This window comes from Bombina bombina, chromosome 6 (genome assembly GCF_027579735.1).
Source record: "Bombina bombina isolate aBomBom1 chromosome 6, aBomBom1.pri, whole genome shotgun sequence".
Classification (NCBI taxonomy): domain Eukaryota; kingdom Metazoa; phylum Chordata; class Amphibia; order Anura; family Bombinatoridae; genus Bombina; species Bombina bombina.
In genome coordinates, this window is record NC_069504.1 from 760,361,003 (window position 1) to 760,375,267 (window position 14,265).

A 14,265-nucleotide genomic window follows, 5' to 3' on the forward strand; every position below is an offset into this window, starting at 1 on the left:
CTAGAAATAGTGACCCACGGTTATCAGTTGGATTTCAAGGATTTTCTCCCAAGAGGGAGGTTTCATCTTTCAAGATTATCTGCAGACCAGATAAAAAGAGAGGCGTTCTTACGCTGTGTAAAAGACCTTGTTACCATGGGAGTAATTTGTCCAGTTCCAAAATCAGAACAAGGACAGGGGTTTTACTCAAATCTATTTTTGGTTCCCATAAACGAGGGTACTTTCAGACCCATCTTAGACCTCAAGTGTCTAAACAAATTTCTGGACAAAGATTATCAGTTTGTAGCTCTTCCCTTCGGGTTGGTCTCTTTTGGCGGTTCTCAGACCGCGAGGCATAGCAGTGGCGCCATATCTGGACGATATTCTAATTCAGGCGTCAACGTATCAACTGACAAAATTTCACATGGACATAGTGTTGTCTTTCCTGAGAACTCACGGTTGGAAGGTGAACATAGAGAAGAGTTCACTTGTTCCACAGACAAGGGTTCCTTTCTTGGGAACTCTGATAGACTCGGTAGCCATGAAAATATTTCTGACAGAGGTCAGAAAATCAAAGATTCTAAATACTTGCCGAGCACTTCAGTCCATTCCTCGGCCATCAGTGGCTCAGTGTATGGAGGTAATTGGATTAATGGTAGCGGCAATGGACATCATTCCGTTTGCTCGCTTTCATCTCAGACCACTGCAACTTTGCAAGCTCAGACAGTGGAATGGGGATTATGCGGATTTATCTCCTCAGATAAATCTGGATCAAGAGACCAGAAACTCTCTTCTTTGGTGGTTGTCGCCGGATCATCTGTCCCAGGGGACTTGTTTCCGCAGACCCTCGTGGGTGATAGTGACAACGGATGCCAGCCTTCTGGGCTGGGGTGCAGTCTGGAACTCCCTGAAGGCTCAGGGTGTTTGGACACAGGTGGAGTCTCTACTTCCAATCAATATTCTGGAACTGAGAGCAATATTCAATGCGCTTCAGGCGTGGCCTCAGTTGGCTTCGGCCAAATTCATCAGATTCGAGTCGGACAACATCACGACTGTGGCATATATCAATCATCAGGGGGGAACAAGGAGTTCCTTAGTGATGATAGAAGTATCCAAGATAATCCGTTGGGCGGAGGCCCACTCTTGTCATCTGTCAGCGATCTACATCCCAGGAGTAGAGAACTGGGAAGCGTATTTTCTAAGTCGACAGACTTTTCATCCGGGGGAGTGGGAACTTCACCCGAAGGTTTTTGCCTCATTGATTCTCTAATGGGGCAGACCGGAATTGGATCTGATGGCATCTCGACAGAATGCCAAGCTTCCAAGATACGGATCCAAGGGATCCTCAGGCCGAACTGATAGATGCCTTGGTTGTTCAGCCTAGCTTATGTGTTTCCACCGTTTCCTCTCCTCCCACGCGTGATTGCTCGAATCAAACGGGAGAGAGCTTCAGTGGTCCTGATAGCGCCTGCTTGGCCACTCAGGACTTGTTATGCGGATCTGGTGGACATGTCCTCTCTGCCACCGTGGAAACTTTCATTGAGACAGGACCTTCTCATTCAAGGTCCTTTCCAACATCCAAATCTAATTTCTCTGCAGCTGACTGCGTGGAGATTGAACGCTTGATTTTATTGAAGCGAGGATTCTCTCATTCGGTCATCAATACTTTGATACAGGCTAGAAAGCCTGTCACTAGAAAAATATCATAAGATATGGCGTAAATATCTTTATTGGTGTGAATCCAAGGGTTACTCATGGAGTAAAGTTAGGATTCCTAGGATTCTGTCTTTTCTCCAAGAAGGATTGGAGAAAGGGTTATCAGCAAGTTCCTTAAAGGGACAAATTTCAGCTTTGTCAATTCTGTTTCACAAACGTTTGGCAGATGTGCCAGATGTTCAGTCTTTTTTGTTAGGCTCTATCTAGAATTAAGCCTGTATTTAGACCCATTACTCCTCCCTGGAGTTTGAATTTAGTTTTTCAAGGGGTTACGTTTGAACCCATGCATTCCATGGATATCAAATTGTTATCTTGGAAAGTTCTGTTTTTAGTTGCTATTTCTTCTGCTCGAAGCGTTTCTTAGCTTTCAGCGCTTCATTGTGATTCTCCTTATCTCATTTTTCATTTTGATAAGGTTGTGTTACGTATCAAACCTGGATTCCTTCCTAAGGTTGTTTCAAATAAGAATATATATCAGGAAATTGTTGTTCCTTCCTTGTGTCCTAACCCTTCTTCTAAGAAGGAGCGTATGTTGCATAATTTGGATGTGGTACAGGCAACTAAGGATTTCCGTCAATCATCTTCATTATTCATTGTTTATTCTGGAAAGCGTAGGGGTCAGAAAGCTACGGCTACCTCTTTCTTTTTGGCTGAGAAGTATCATCCGTCTGGCATATGAGACTGCTGGACAGCAGCCTCCTGAAAGAATTATGGCTCATTCTACTAGGGCTGTGGCTTCCACATGGGCTTTTAAAAACGATGCATCTTTTGAACAGATTTGTAAGGCTGCGACTTGGTCGTCCCTTCACACTTTTTACAAATTTTACAAATTTGATACTTTTGCTTCTTCTGACTCTATTTTTGGGAGAAAGGTTCTTCAAGCAGTGGTGCCTTCTGTTTAGGTTCCTGTCTTGTCCCTCCCTTTCATCCGTGTCCTTTTGCTTTGGTATTGGTTTCCCACAAGTAAGGATGAAATCCGTGGACTCGTCATATCTTTGTAAAAGAAAAGTAAATTTATGCTTACCTGATTAATTAATTTCTTTTACGATATGACGAGTCCACGGCCCACCCTGTTCTTTTTAAGACAGTTTTTCTTTATATTTTTTGTAAACTTCAGTCACCTCTGCGCCTTTTAGCCTTTCCTTTTCTCTTCCTATACCTTCGGCCGAATTACTGAGGGTGGAGGGGAAGGGAGGGGCTATATATACAGCTCTGCTGTGGTGCTCTTTGCCACTTCCTGTTAGCAGGAGGTTAATATCCCACAAGTAAGGATGAAATCTGTGGACTCGTCATATCGTAAAATAAATTAATTTATCAGGTAAGCATAAATTTACTTTTTCTGATTTTTTTTATCAGGATAAGACAGTTTTGCGGACTTCATTTAAATTCTTACCTAAAGTTGTGAAATCCATCAACATTAGTAGGGAAATTGTTGTCCCTTCGCTGTGTCCCCATCCTAAGAATTCTTTGGAAAGATCTTTACATTCTTTGGGTGTGGAGAGCTTTGAAATATTATGCTGATGCTACTAAAGTTTTCAGGAGGACTTCTAGTCTATTTGTTATCTTTTCTGGTTCTAGGAAAGGTCAGAAGGCTTCTGCCATTTCTTTGGCATCTTGGTTAAAGCTTTTGATTCATCACGCTTATTTGGAGTCGGGTAAATCCCCGCCTCAGAGGATTACAGCTCATTCTACTAGGTCAGTTTCCACTTCCTGGGCTTTTAAGAATGAAGCTTCAGTTGATCAGATTTGCAAAGCAGCAACTTGGTCTTCTTTGCATACATTTACTAAATTCTACCATCTATAATTTTCTTCAGAAGCAGTTTTTGGTAGAAAAGTTCTTCAGGCAGCCTTTTCAGTTTGATTCTTCTGCTTATAATTTCAGTTTTTTTCTTTTCCATTATAAGATTAAATTTATGATTTGGGTTGTGGATTAATTTTTTCAGCGGAATTGGCTGTCTTTATTTTTTATCCCTCCCTCTCTAGTGACTCTTGCGTGGAGTTCCACAGCTTGGATATTGCTATCCCATACGTCACTAGCTCATGGACTCTTGCCAATTACATGAAAGAAAACATAATTTATGTAAGAATTTACCTGATAAATTCATTTCTTTCATATTGGCAAGAGTCCATGAGGCCCACCCTTTTTATGGTGGTTATGATTTTTTTTTATAAAGCACAATTATTCCATTTCCTTTGTTGATGCTTTTTTACTCCTTTTTTATCACCCCACTTCTTGGCTATTAGTTAAACTGAATTGTGTGTGTGGTGAGGGTTGTATTTGTAGGGATTTTGAGGTTTGGGAAACTTTGCCCCTCCTGGTAGGATTGTATATTCCATACGTCACTAGCTCATGGACTCTTGCCAATATGAAATAAATCCTGTTCCAAGCCGTCCAACAGAGATTATTGCACAGGAATGGGAGAAGCCAGGGATACCTTTTTTTTCCCCGTCTCCTGTCTTTAAAAAAGATATTTCCTGACGCTGGCTCCATTTAAGATTTATGACGCATGGTGCCTAAAGTAGATGGGGCTATTTCTACTCTGGCTAAGAGAACTACTATTCCTATAGAGCAGAGCTTTCCAAACTTTTTATGTTGGTGACACACTTTTTAGACCTACATCATTTCGTGACACAGTAATTTAGTTGTACTAGCAACCAGGAGGTTAAACTATCTTGTTTTAAGAGATACGGACACATACATGAATTATATAATAATGAAATGTATTTACAAGTAATAGTAAGTATGTGCAAGAATTAAAAAAAAAGTTTAATAACACCAATAGCTACTTAAAATTTTAATGGGATGTATGAGGTTTATGGGATGAACACAGTTTCTGAATATTTGGTGGAATATTAGATAAAGACACTCGCATTTTATCATCAAGCATTTTCAAGCTTCCCCTTCCTATCCATATATCAAGAGCAGGAACAGCAATGCACTACTGGGAGCTAGCTGCAGAAAATAACCCCTCTGACTTCAGCTCAGCGTTTAAGCTGCCGCCCTCAAAGCTCGGTGAGTCCGATTGACTACTGACCGCGCTGCAAACACACTGCTCTCTCATTTACTGACTACACATGCAGTCACGAGCCAATTAAGGAGACTACACGTGCAGTCAGGAGCCAATGTGCTGCCAATGGGAATAGTTTCAGTTCCCAATGAGCTGCGCCAATAGGTTAAGATGCTCTGTGTCCCCCTAGGTATAAATCACGTGTCAACCATGTGATATGCGTAGCAGGCAGGTGGAAAGTCAGAAACCAAAAAAAAAAATTTAAAAAATTTGTGCTGAAGCAGGGACACACCTACACACTGCTGCAGACACACTAGTGTGTCCCGACACACAGTTTGGAAAGCACTGCTATAGAGGATAGCTGCTCTTTTAAGGATCCTATGAAATCTGGTGTAGTGGTATAATACACCAACTATTTAAATTATTTACAAAAAGCTGGAGGCTTATTTGAAGAAGATGTATGTTCATCAAGGTGTTCCATGGCAACCTGCAGTTTGTAATGCCACTGTGTCAAGTGCAGCATCTTATTAGTACAATGCCTTGTTTGATTCACTTCAGGTAGAGACTCCTTTGGAGGAGATCCAAGACAGGATTAAGGCTCTCAAGCTAGCCAATACCTTTATTTCTGATGCTTCCATGCATGTTATTAATCTGGGAGCCAAAATATCTGTCTCTGCTGCGCTAGCCTGCAGGGCGTTGTTGTTAAAATCTACATTCATGATCCCATCTACTGGGATCATCACTTGAGATTCGCCTTTCTAGACTAACACTTTAAGTTTGTGGCTCTTCCGTTTGGCCTTGCTACAGCTCCCAGTATTTTCTCAAGTGGAAAGTCACTGGGATACAACCTGAGAGACAACCTGAGAGACCGGAGTTCAAGACCTGATAGGGGCATGTCAACCTCCTTATACCGGTATTAAACATTTAAACAAGCAAACTTTCTATACAGATATCTTGTTGTCTTTTCTACGTTCCTACGGAAGGTAGGTGAATCAGGAAAAGAGTTCCCTTGTTCAAGCTACAAGGGTAGTTTTCTTAGGGACCATATTAGATTCCTTATCTATGACTATTTCTGATAGAGTTCAGAAAAACCAAGATTCTTTTCTCTTGCCTCTCTCTGCAGTCTACTGTTTGGCCATCAGTGGACTTATGGGTGGAAAAGGGTGTTTTCTACCACAAGACAAGAATAATAGACCTAAAGGACGTCAGAGTAATTGTCCTTCCTTTCGTAACTTCCCATGGTCCAGGAGGGTCAGTTTATGATGACCATAGACCTGAAGGGTGCGTACCGTCATGATCCCATCTACAGGGATCATCACTTGAGATTCGCCTTTCTAAACTAACACTTTAAGTTTGTGGCTCTTCCGTTTGGCCTTGCTACAGCTCACAGTATTTTCTCAAGTGGAAAGTCACTGGGATACAACCTGAGAGACTGGAGTTCAAGACCTGATGGGGGCATGTCAACCTCATTATACCGGTATTAAAGACACTTTTCAACAAGCAAACTATCTATACGGATATCTTGTTGTCTTTTCTACGTTCCTACGGAAGGTAGGTGAATCTGGAAAAGAGTTCCCTTGTTCAAGCTATAGTTTTCTTAGGTACCATATTAGATTCCCTATCTATGAAAATATTTCTGATAGAATTCAGAAAAACCAAGATTCTTTTCTCTTGCCTCTCTCTGCAGTCTACTGTTCGGCCATCAGTGGCTCAATGTATTGAGGTAATTGGTCTGATGGTTGCTTCCATGGACAATATTCCCTTTGTTCTATTCCATTTGAGAGCTCTGTCGTTGTGCATGCTCAGACAATGCAACATTGAGCAAATCCAGGGCTAGATCTAAAAACCTTAGAGACATAATAAAACAATGACATATCAGTTAGTTTATGACTGTTCTGCAGCGGAATTAAGTAGGTCCCTAGTGGCACAAAAAATATTAATAACAATACTATGAACAATACTATCAACAGTAAGACCAGCAATAGGGGAATGATAAGGTTGTGTAGTGAGGCCAAGTGATTGTTCCATTATCAGTCCCATGAAGCACTTAAGGGAGAGATGGTTTTCAATCTTCTCCATTTAGCGTCTCAGAATCAAGATATTCTTGCAGTTGTTGCGGGGTAAGAAAGAGTCTAGGACCCCTAGGGGTCACCAGCCTTAGTTTGGCAGGGTTTAATAGTGGAGCTTGTTTGCTCATCTTGTGGAGCTTGGAACATAGAGGTGCAAGTCTTTCCTTTTTCTGGCTACTTCAGCCGAGAAGTCTTGAAAAATTAGTAATTTATGTCTTTCATAGGTAAGTTCAGTTTGTGCCCTGTAGGCTTTTAGTACTGCCAGCTTTGCTTGGTATCTTAATAATTTGATTATGACCTGCCTTGGTTGTTGGTTAGTTCTTGTCGGTAGTTCTGGCTCATTTGATGTGCTCTTTCTACATCTAGGAGTAAGGTGTCCTTGTCAATCTGTAAGAGCTTTGGCAGGGTTAGGGCTGTAAATTATAGTAAGTATTTATTTTAAATTGACCTGGGAATGCTTTTATTTCCTGTAGAAGCATTTGTGGTGGTTCTTATCCAGGGTCTCTATCTGACGGAGTAGGAGGGTCTGCATGGATTTCCGCAGTTTATCTTTGCCTTCTGTCTGTGGGTTTTTGTTTGCTTGACATGTCGATGGGTATGGCTTGAGGTTTAACGGTTTTTAAATATTTATCGACTTTCATAAGGAGAGGGCTTTGACTTGGGATTTTCACAATGTCCTGAAAGTCAGTTCTCCCTGCATGTGCGGTTAGATCTTTCAATATGAAGAGTTGGCAGGGGTGTGTGTCTTGTCTAGACGGTTCTGAATTCTATGCTGTACAGAGAAGGTATGATGATGCAGTTGTTCTGATTGTCAGCAGGAGAAAATGATGCCCCTAGATGTAGGATAGTACAGTTTATTGATTTGTGTGTTGGGCCTATATTAGGCTGTAGACGCCTATGTCTCCTTAAATTGTGTGACTGTCAATAGCCGTTTTATTTATGGCATCTAGAGGCCTTGGATGTTAAGCTCTCAAGCGTGGGATTTTGTTAGTTCAGTAGGAAGCTGGGCGTTAATGTTTTCTGCTCCCAATGTGCCCAGATAGGATTACTGTGGTTAGGATTTAACTTGTAATGTTTTTTAAATGTGTGGTGATCTTCTCTGTAATTTGGCCTTGTGTGCCGGTCTCGCTCCTCAGTGTGTGTACTCAATGTTTTCCTGTTGCTGTTTCAGGAATTCTGTCTGTTGCTGGTATGATGCTTGGCTGCTGATTGCGTATGCAGGTCCGTTTAGTATATTTTCAAGATGACGCCTGATGGAGTGTTGCGCCTTACTGGGGCTTTAACTTTGCGGGGGTAAGGGTGATGAAACTTGCCCTACACGCATCCGAGGCCAGTTGGGGTCACAAGGACCCGTGTTCCAACAAGGCAGCAGCGTGGGTTAGCTGAAAGGCACTTTTGGAGGAGTTGCGTTCGCGGAGCTCTCACTCCATGCTGCCGTCCAGTTGCTCCGCCCACGGAAGTCTTCAACCCTGCAAATTTTTTATTTTATTTTTTGGACATATTTAAAAAAAAAATGTATTGTATTTTTTGCGGCAGTGCAAGTATGCTCTTTTTCTCTGCTCCTTTTTTCTTGTTTTTATTCTTCCTACCATTACTCTCCTTAATCCTTGGCTTTATGTCTGTCTAGTTTCTAATAGGGTGGAAGGAGTTGTGTAGTTTTATATTGTAACATAGTAGATGAGGTTAAAAAAGACCGAAGTCCACTGAGTTGGGAGTCTTTGCCACTTCCTGTTGGTCAGGAGTGCAATTCTCTGGAGTTATTGCTCATGAACTCTCACCACCATGAAATTAATTGATTTATTAGGTAAGCATAAATTATATTTTTTATAAATGTTGGTGCAGATTAGCTAACAATGGGTAATCATAACCATCAAAGTGGATATAATAACTGTTCTTCCCAGTGTTTTTTTTCCAACTTTGCGTTAACAAAAAAGTAGAAACATACTACTTTGTGCTTCTTATTTGCTGTATGCAACTTTTATTATTTATTTCTATTTCTTTTCTAGGTCGCATGCTGCAATGTTTACGTTGCCCCATGGCATATCATTCTGGAGACAGTTGTGTGGCTGCTGGCAGTCTTCTCCTTTCTTCTGGTCTGATCATCTGCAGCAACCATTCCAAGCGCAGTGGTCATTCATCAGCTTCTGTTAATGTTGGATTCTGTTTTGTCTGCGCTCGAGGTAAGCAACATCATATATGTGCAAGCGATTAGATTTTTCTTTTATACTATAATCAAACATATTTGCACTTTTGTATTAATAAACAAACTGTATTTAAAAATATACACGCATGCCTTTCTGTTTATCAGTTTATTGCCATTTTAGTTTTTGAGGTCGCTGATCTATAGCTATTTATTGTATACTGCAACATATAAAGTTTATCATTAGTGTATCTCATTTATAAAAATGTTTGGAAAAAATGTCCATATTTAAGTGACTGCCAGTACATTAAGACATTTAGACAGCTGTGTTGGCACCCCATGTAATTAAATTGTGAATACAAATATACCTTCATTAGAGCTATGTTTGTGCTGATTTGTGCCGCAAAAACTAATGTTAGTGGCGGTTTTTATTTCAGATATATTGCACATTATATTTTACCATCTCCGGCCTCTTTCCACCCATGTAATTACATTGTGAAAAACAATACACCATTCGTTAGTGCTGCGTTTGTGCTACAAAAATGAACATTTGTGCCGGTTTCGTTTCAGAGATATTGCACTTTATTTTAGCCCATGTGACCATCTCCGCCTACTTTCCACCCCATGTAATGAAATCATGAAAAAAAAATACTATTCGTAAGTGCTATGTCAGTGCTACGTCAGTGCTGATTTGTGCTGCAAATATGATCATTTGTGCTGGTTTCATTTCTGAGATATTGCACTTTAAATTTCAGTCCATGTGACCTAATATCTGCCCATTTACCACCCAATCTATAAATAAATATACCATTTGTTAGTGCGACATTTGTGCTGATTTTGGCTGGTATGTAATATATAGAGCCCAGCTTTATATTTCTAAAGCTTTTTACACATTAGACATATTTAAACCAAAACTTTTAGGGGCTATGTTATTATGGCTTGCTGTATAATATCACATACACACCCTGCAACAATACATTTACATGGGGACTTAGCATTCGGATCTAACTAGATTTAGTGTCTAATCGCTCCAGTTTTTGTAAGGGTTTTATAGGGTTTGATAAATTCCTTTCTTCTGTTGTGTGATCAGTCCACGGCCCGCCCTGTTTTTTACGGCAGGTACATATTTTTTAAATTATAATTCAGTCACCACTACACCCTTGGCTTCTCCTTTCTCGTTGGTCTTTGGTCGAATGACTGGAGGTGACGTAGAGGGGAGGAGCTATATAGCAACTCTGCTGGGTGAATCCTCTTGCACTTCCTGTAGGGGAGCAGATAATATCCCAGAAGTAATGATGACCCGTGGACTGATCACACAACAGAAGAAAGGAATTTATCAGGTAAGCATAAATTATGTTTTTTTTTTTTTTTACCTCTCAGTCCGTTCTTTTGCCCACGAGCGCCCTTGCCATGACGCACTGTAAAGATTCTTAGCATTACATCATCATAATGTGACGTGCAGTATGCACCTGGATTTAATTTTTGCGCCTTTTTTCTTTTCAATAAAAGTCACACCCCAGCAACTCTGTGTGCCCATAAATCGTGCACCTTAATTGTCAGATGTTTTTTTTTCCCTTCAGTTATTAGCGTTTTTTACAGGTTCTTGCTTTGATTTTATAAGTGGCATTCCTCAAAGCTTGCTATTTTTTAAGGGATTATAAGTATTTTTTTTTTTTATCTCTTATTTCTTTATTTTCCAACATACTTTACATCATATACATTATACTTACAATGAAAGTATAACCACAACAGGATAGTTCAGATCACATAGAGCAACAGTTTGTGTTTAGTTGAGAGAAAAAAAAAAAAAAAGTCTGGTTATGATGGACAAGTTATATCCGAGATAACGGAAAACAAAGTCTTATGGAGAACCTCAACAAAGGTTATATAAATATTTGATGAACATAATAAACTTTAACAACAAACAAAACACAACATTCAGGGATTTGCAATATAAATATTTTACATTTAATAAAAACATAATATACTCTTGAGAATTGGTATTTTGTTGAAATCTACTTACAGGGGGACCCGACCCTCATAGCACCTCTCATAATTAATATATTAAATTAATTAATTTAACCAAAGAAGAATAGCCACAAGAGTTGGGATTATAAGTATTTTATTGCAAAATTAACTTTTATGTTTTGTTGCCATAATAGAGCAGCACCATCCTATCCCTGAAGTATTCTTAGAAACTTAGCCGGCTGAACACCTTACTACTAAAGCTAAGTGTGCTTATTATAAAACATCTTAAGTATTTTCTTCAGCTCATTTATGTGGCTGTTGCTTAGAACTTTTAGCACATTCTATTGTTTCTATGAGTACAAATGCACCTACTGTTTTTCATTCACAGTTTAATACAAAAGGCATACCCATAACAATAAATTATTGTATTGCTGCTGCCATTGAGAAGGCCCTGATTGCTCTACCGCCTTCAAATAAATGAATAAGGTCAGCACTTGTTTTACCTGCTACTAGTATTATATGTACTATCAGCTTGAATACTGATGTATCTTCTAATGATAGGGATACCTTCTGATTCTGAGGCTCCTACATCAGACACAGAGATTGATATTTTTTCTTTTTTATTTAAATTGAACATTTTTTTCATAAATGGAAAGAGTCTACAGCTGCATTCATTACTTTTGGGAATTCAGAACCTGGCCACCAGGAGGAGGCAAAGACACCCCAGCCAAAGCCTTAAATACCTCCCCCACTTCCCTCACCCCCCAGTCATTCTTTACCTTTCGTTCCAGGAGGTTGACAGAGAAGTGTCAGAAGTTTTCGATAGTCTCTTATGGAGGGTAGTACTTTTCGACATGGGACTGGAGTTTTAAATAATCCTGTCAGCCTCTCAGTGAGAGCATGGGTGAAAGTTAAAAGTCCGGAGATGCAGGTAGAGTCTTTCTGCGAAACCATCCTGTCTCATATTAACAGCTCCACAAGCAATCAGCGTTGACGAGTTTCGCTGCCTGCTTTCTTCTACAAGATACGCAGAGTCCACGGATTTCATCCTTACTTGTGGGATATTATCCTGCTGCTAACAGGAAGTGACAAAGAGCACCACAGCAGAGCTGTATATATAGCTCCTCCCTTCCCTCCACCCCAGTCATTCTCTTTGCCTGTGTTATACTAGGAAGAGGTAAAGTGAGGTGTTAGATTTAGTTTCTTCAATCAAGAAGTTTTTTTATTTTAAATGGTACCGGTGAGTACCATTTTCCTCAGGGGGTATGGAAGAAGATTTCTGCCCTGAGGTTGATGATCTTAGCAGATGTAACTAAGATCCATGTTGGTTCCCACAGGGCTTCTGAAGGTAATACAAGAGACATCTTCAGTGTGGAGAACGGTTTCATGCTACAAGCAGCATTGAGGTATGTGCAGCCCTTTATTTCTGAGGAGACTTGGTATATCAGAACTGGCTGACATTTATTTCCCTGCAAGGGAAGGGGTAAGCAGTAGACCTGTAAAACAAAGGGTATTACTGAGAAACCGGTGCTTAATTTATTTTATTGACATATTGGGCCAAGCATTATAATGGGCTTAACAGCATTATAAAGACACTGGGAGAGGCAGAAATATGCTTAACGTTTTTTATTAGAAAAATGCAGGATTTGCAAATAAACATTTTGGCCGTATTTTGAGTGTACTTAGGGGTTAAATAATTCCACATGGCTTATACTCTAAACCGCTTCACCATGCGGTTATTCAGTACCTATACGATCATCGGACATGATGGACGGGGCTTATTTTAGTGCCCTCAGACGCGCACTTTACTCTGGCTGAGAAGGCAGCAGGCATTAGCTCCAGTTGAGTCTAGACTGGTGTTCTGTTAACCGGATCGTTGTCGAGTCATTTTGAAGTACCCTGGGGGAAGGTAGGCGCCACAGCAGAGCTGTGGCAAGGTGCAGGGGTTATATTTTTCAAATCTAACATATTTGTGACTATAAATACCTTTTAGAGGTTAATTTCTCCCCTTACTCTTGGGGTGCAATAATTTTTGGAGCCATTGATTAGGTGTAGTTAATTTTTAAGAGTAAATTAACGTTTTGAAGCAGTTTTGGAAAAATTGTGCGCTTTTTTATCTCTTAAAGGCGCAGTACACGTTTCTCAAAAAATTGTTTAAATCAATAAATAAAGTGTTTAACGACTATTGTGGTTATTACTAGTCTGTTCAACATGTCTGACATTGAGGAATCTCATCGTTCTATGTGTTTAGAAGCCATTGTGGTACCCCCTCTTACATTGTGTACCTCTTGTACTGAAAGGGCCTTACATTGTAAAAAAACATATTTTAGATCAAGAAAGTGTGCCTAAGGATGATTCTCAATCTGAAGAGAACCAGGATATGCCATCCAATTCTCCCCAAGTGTCACAACCTTTAACGCCCACACAAGCGACGCCAAGTACCTCTAGTGCGTCTAATTCTTTTACTCTGCAGGAGATGGCTGCAGTTATGTCAACTACCCTTACAGAGGTATTAGCTAAATTACCAGTGTTACAGGGTAAACACAGTAGGTCAGGTATTAATGTGAATGCTGAATCCTCTGATGCTTTATTGGCTATTTCCGATGTACCCTCACAGTGCTCTGAGTTGGGGGTCAGGGAATTGCTGTCTGAGGGAGAGCTTTCAGACTCAGGAAATGTGTTACCTCAGACAGATTCGGACGTCATGTCCTTTCAATTTAATCTTGAACACCTCCGCCTGTTACTTCGGGAGGTTTTAGCGACTCTGGATGATTGTGACCCTATTGTGATACCACCAGAGAAATTGTTTAAGATGGACAAATATCTAGAGGTACCTTCTTACACTGGTACAAGATTAGTACTTATCTTGTTAGAAGCCAGAGGTATCGAGGCTGTTCCCCTCTTCTATGCGAACTATACAGCAGGTGAAGATTTTACCAGCCCAAACTGGCTGGATAAGATGGCGATACCTATCCCCACTCAATCGTTGCTCCACCCTCTCCTATTCCCACAGTGGCAAGTTGGACCGTCTCAGGCCCAGGAGAGGCACAATTTCCTTCAGTGGTGCCTTACGGTGTTAGGCCTTGCTCGTTACTATTCCCTGCATCGGATCGGCTCGCACTTCCGTGTCCTACCTCTGGATTCTCAGCCCATGCTTGTTAGCGTTACACTCCCAGCAGTACACTCTCCCCAGACCGCCTAGGGATCTCCTCTTCAGTGAGACAGAATGCTGTCGAGATCGCAGCACAGACCTTGCCGCCAGTACACTTGCCACGCCTACCGGAAATCCTGGAAGTATCTCAAATACTTTCTTGGGCAGAAGCCAATTCCTGCCTAATCACCGCGATTCACATCCTGGATGTAGAGAGGCGGACCCAAAAGTATT

The 14,265-nt window shown here is 40.6% G+C and overlaps 1 protein-coding gene across 4 annotated transcripts in view; it reads left to right on the plus strand.

Annotated features, from left to right (window-relative positions):
• Positions 1–14,265, plus strand: part of NSD3 (nuclear receptor binding SET domain protein 3) — a 1,671,583-nt gene that overhangs the window by 730,095 nt on the left and 927,223 nt on the right. For all 4 annotated transcript variants that reach the window (XM_053718034.1, XM_053718036.1, XM_053718037.1 and 1 more), the window contains one exon: positions 8,779–8,952. In XM_053718034.1, coding sequence (XP_053574009.1) covers positions 8,779–8,952 — 174 coding nt within the window. The remainder of the gene's footprint in view (positions 1–8,778; positions 8,953–14,265) is intronic.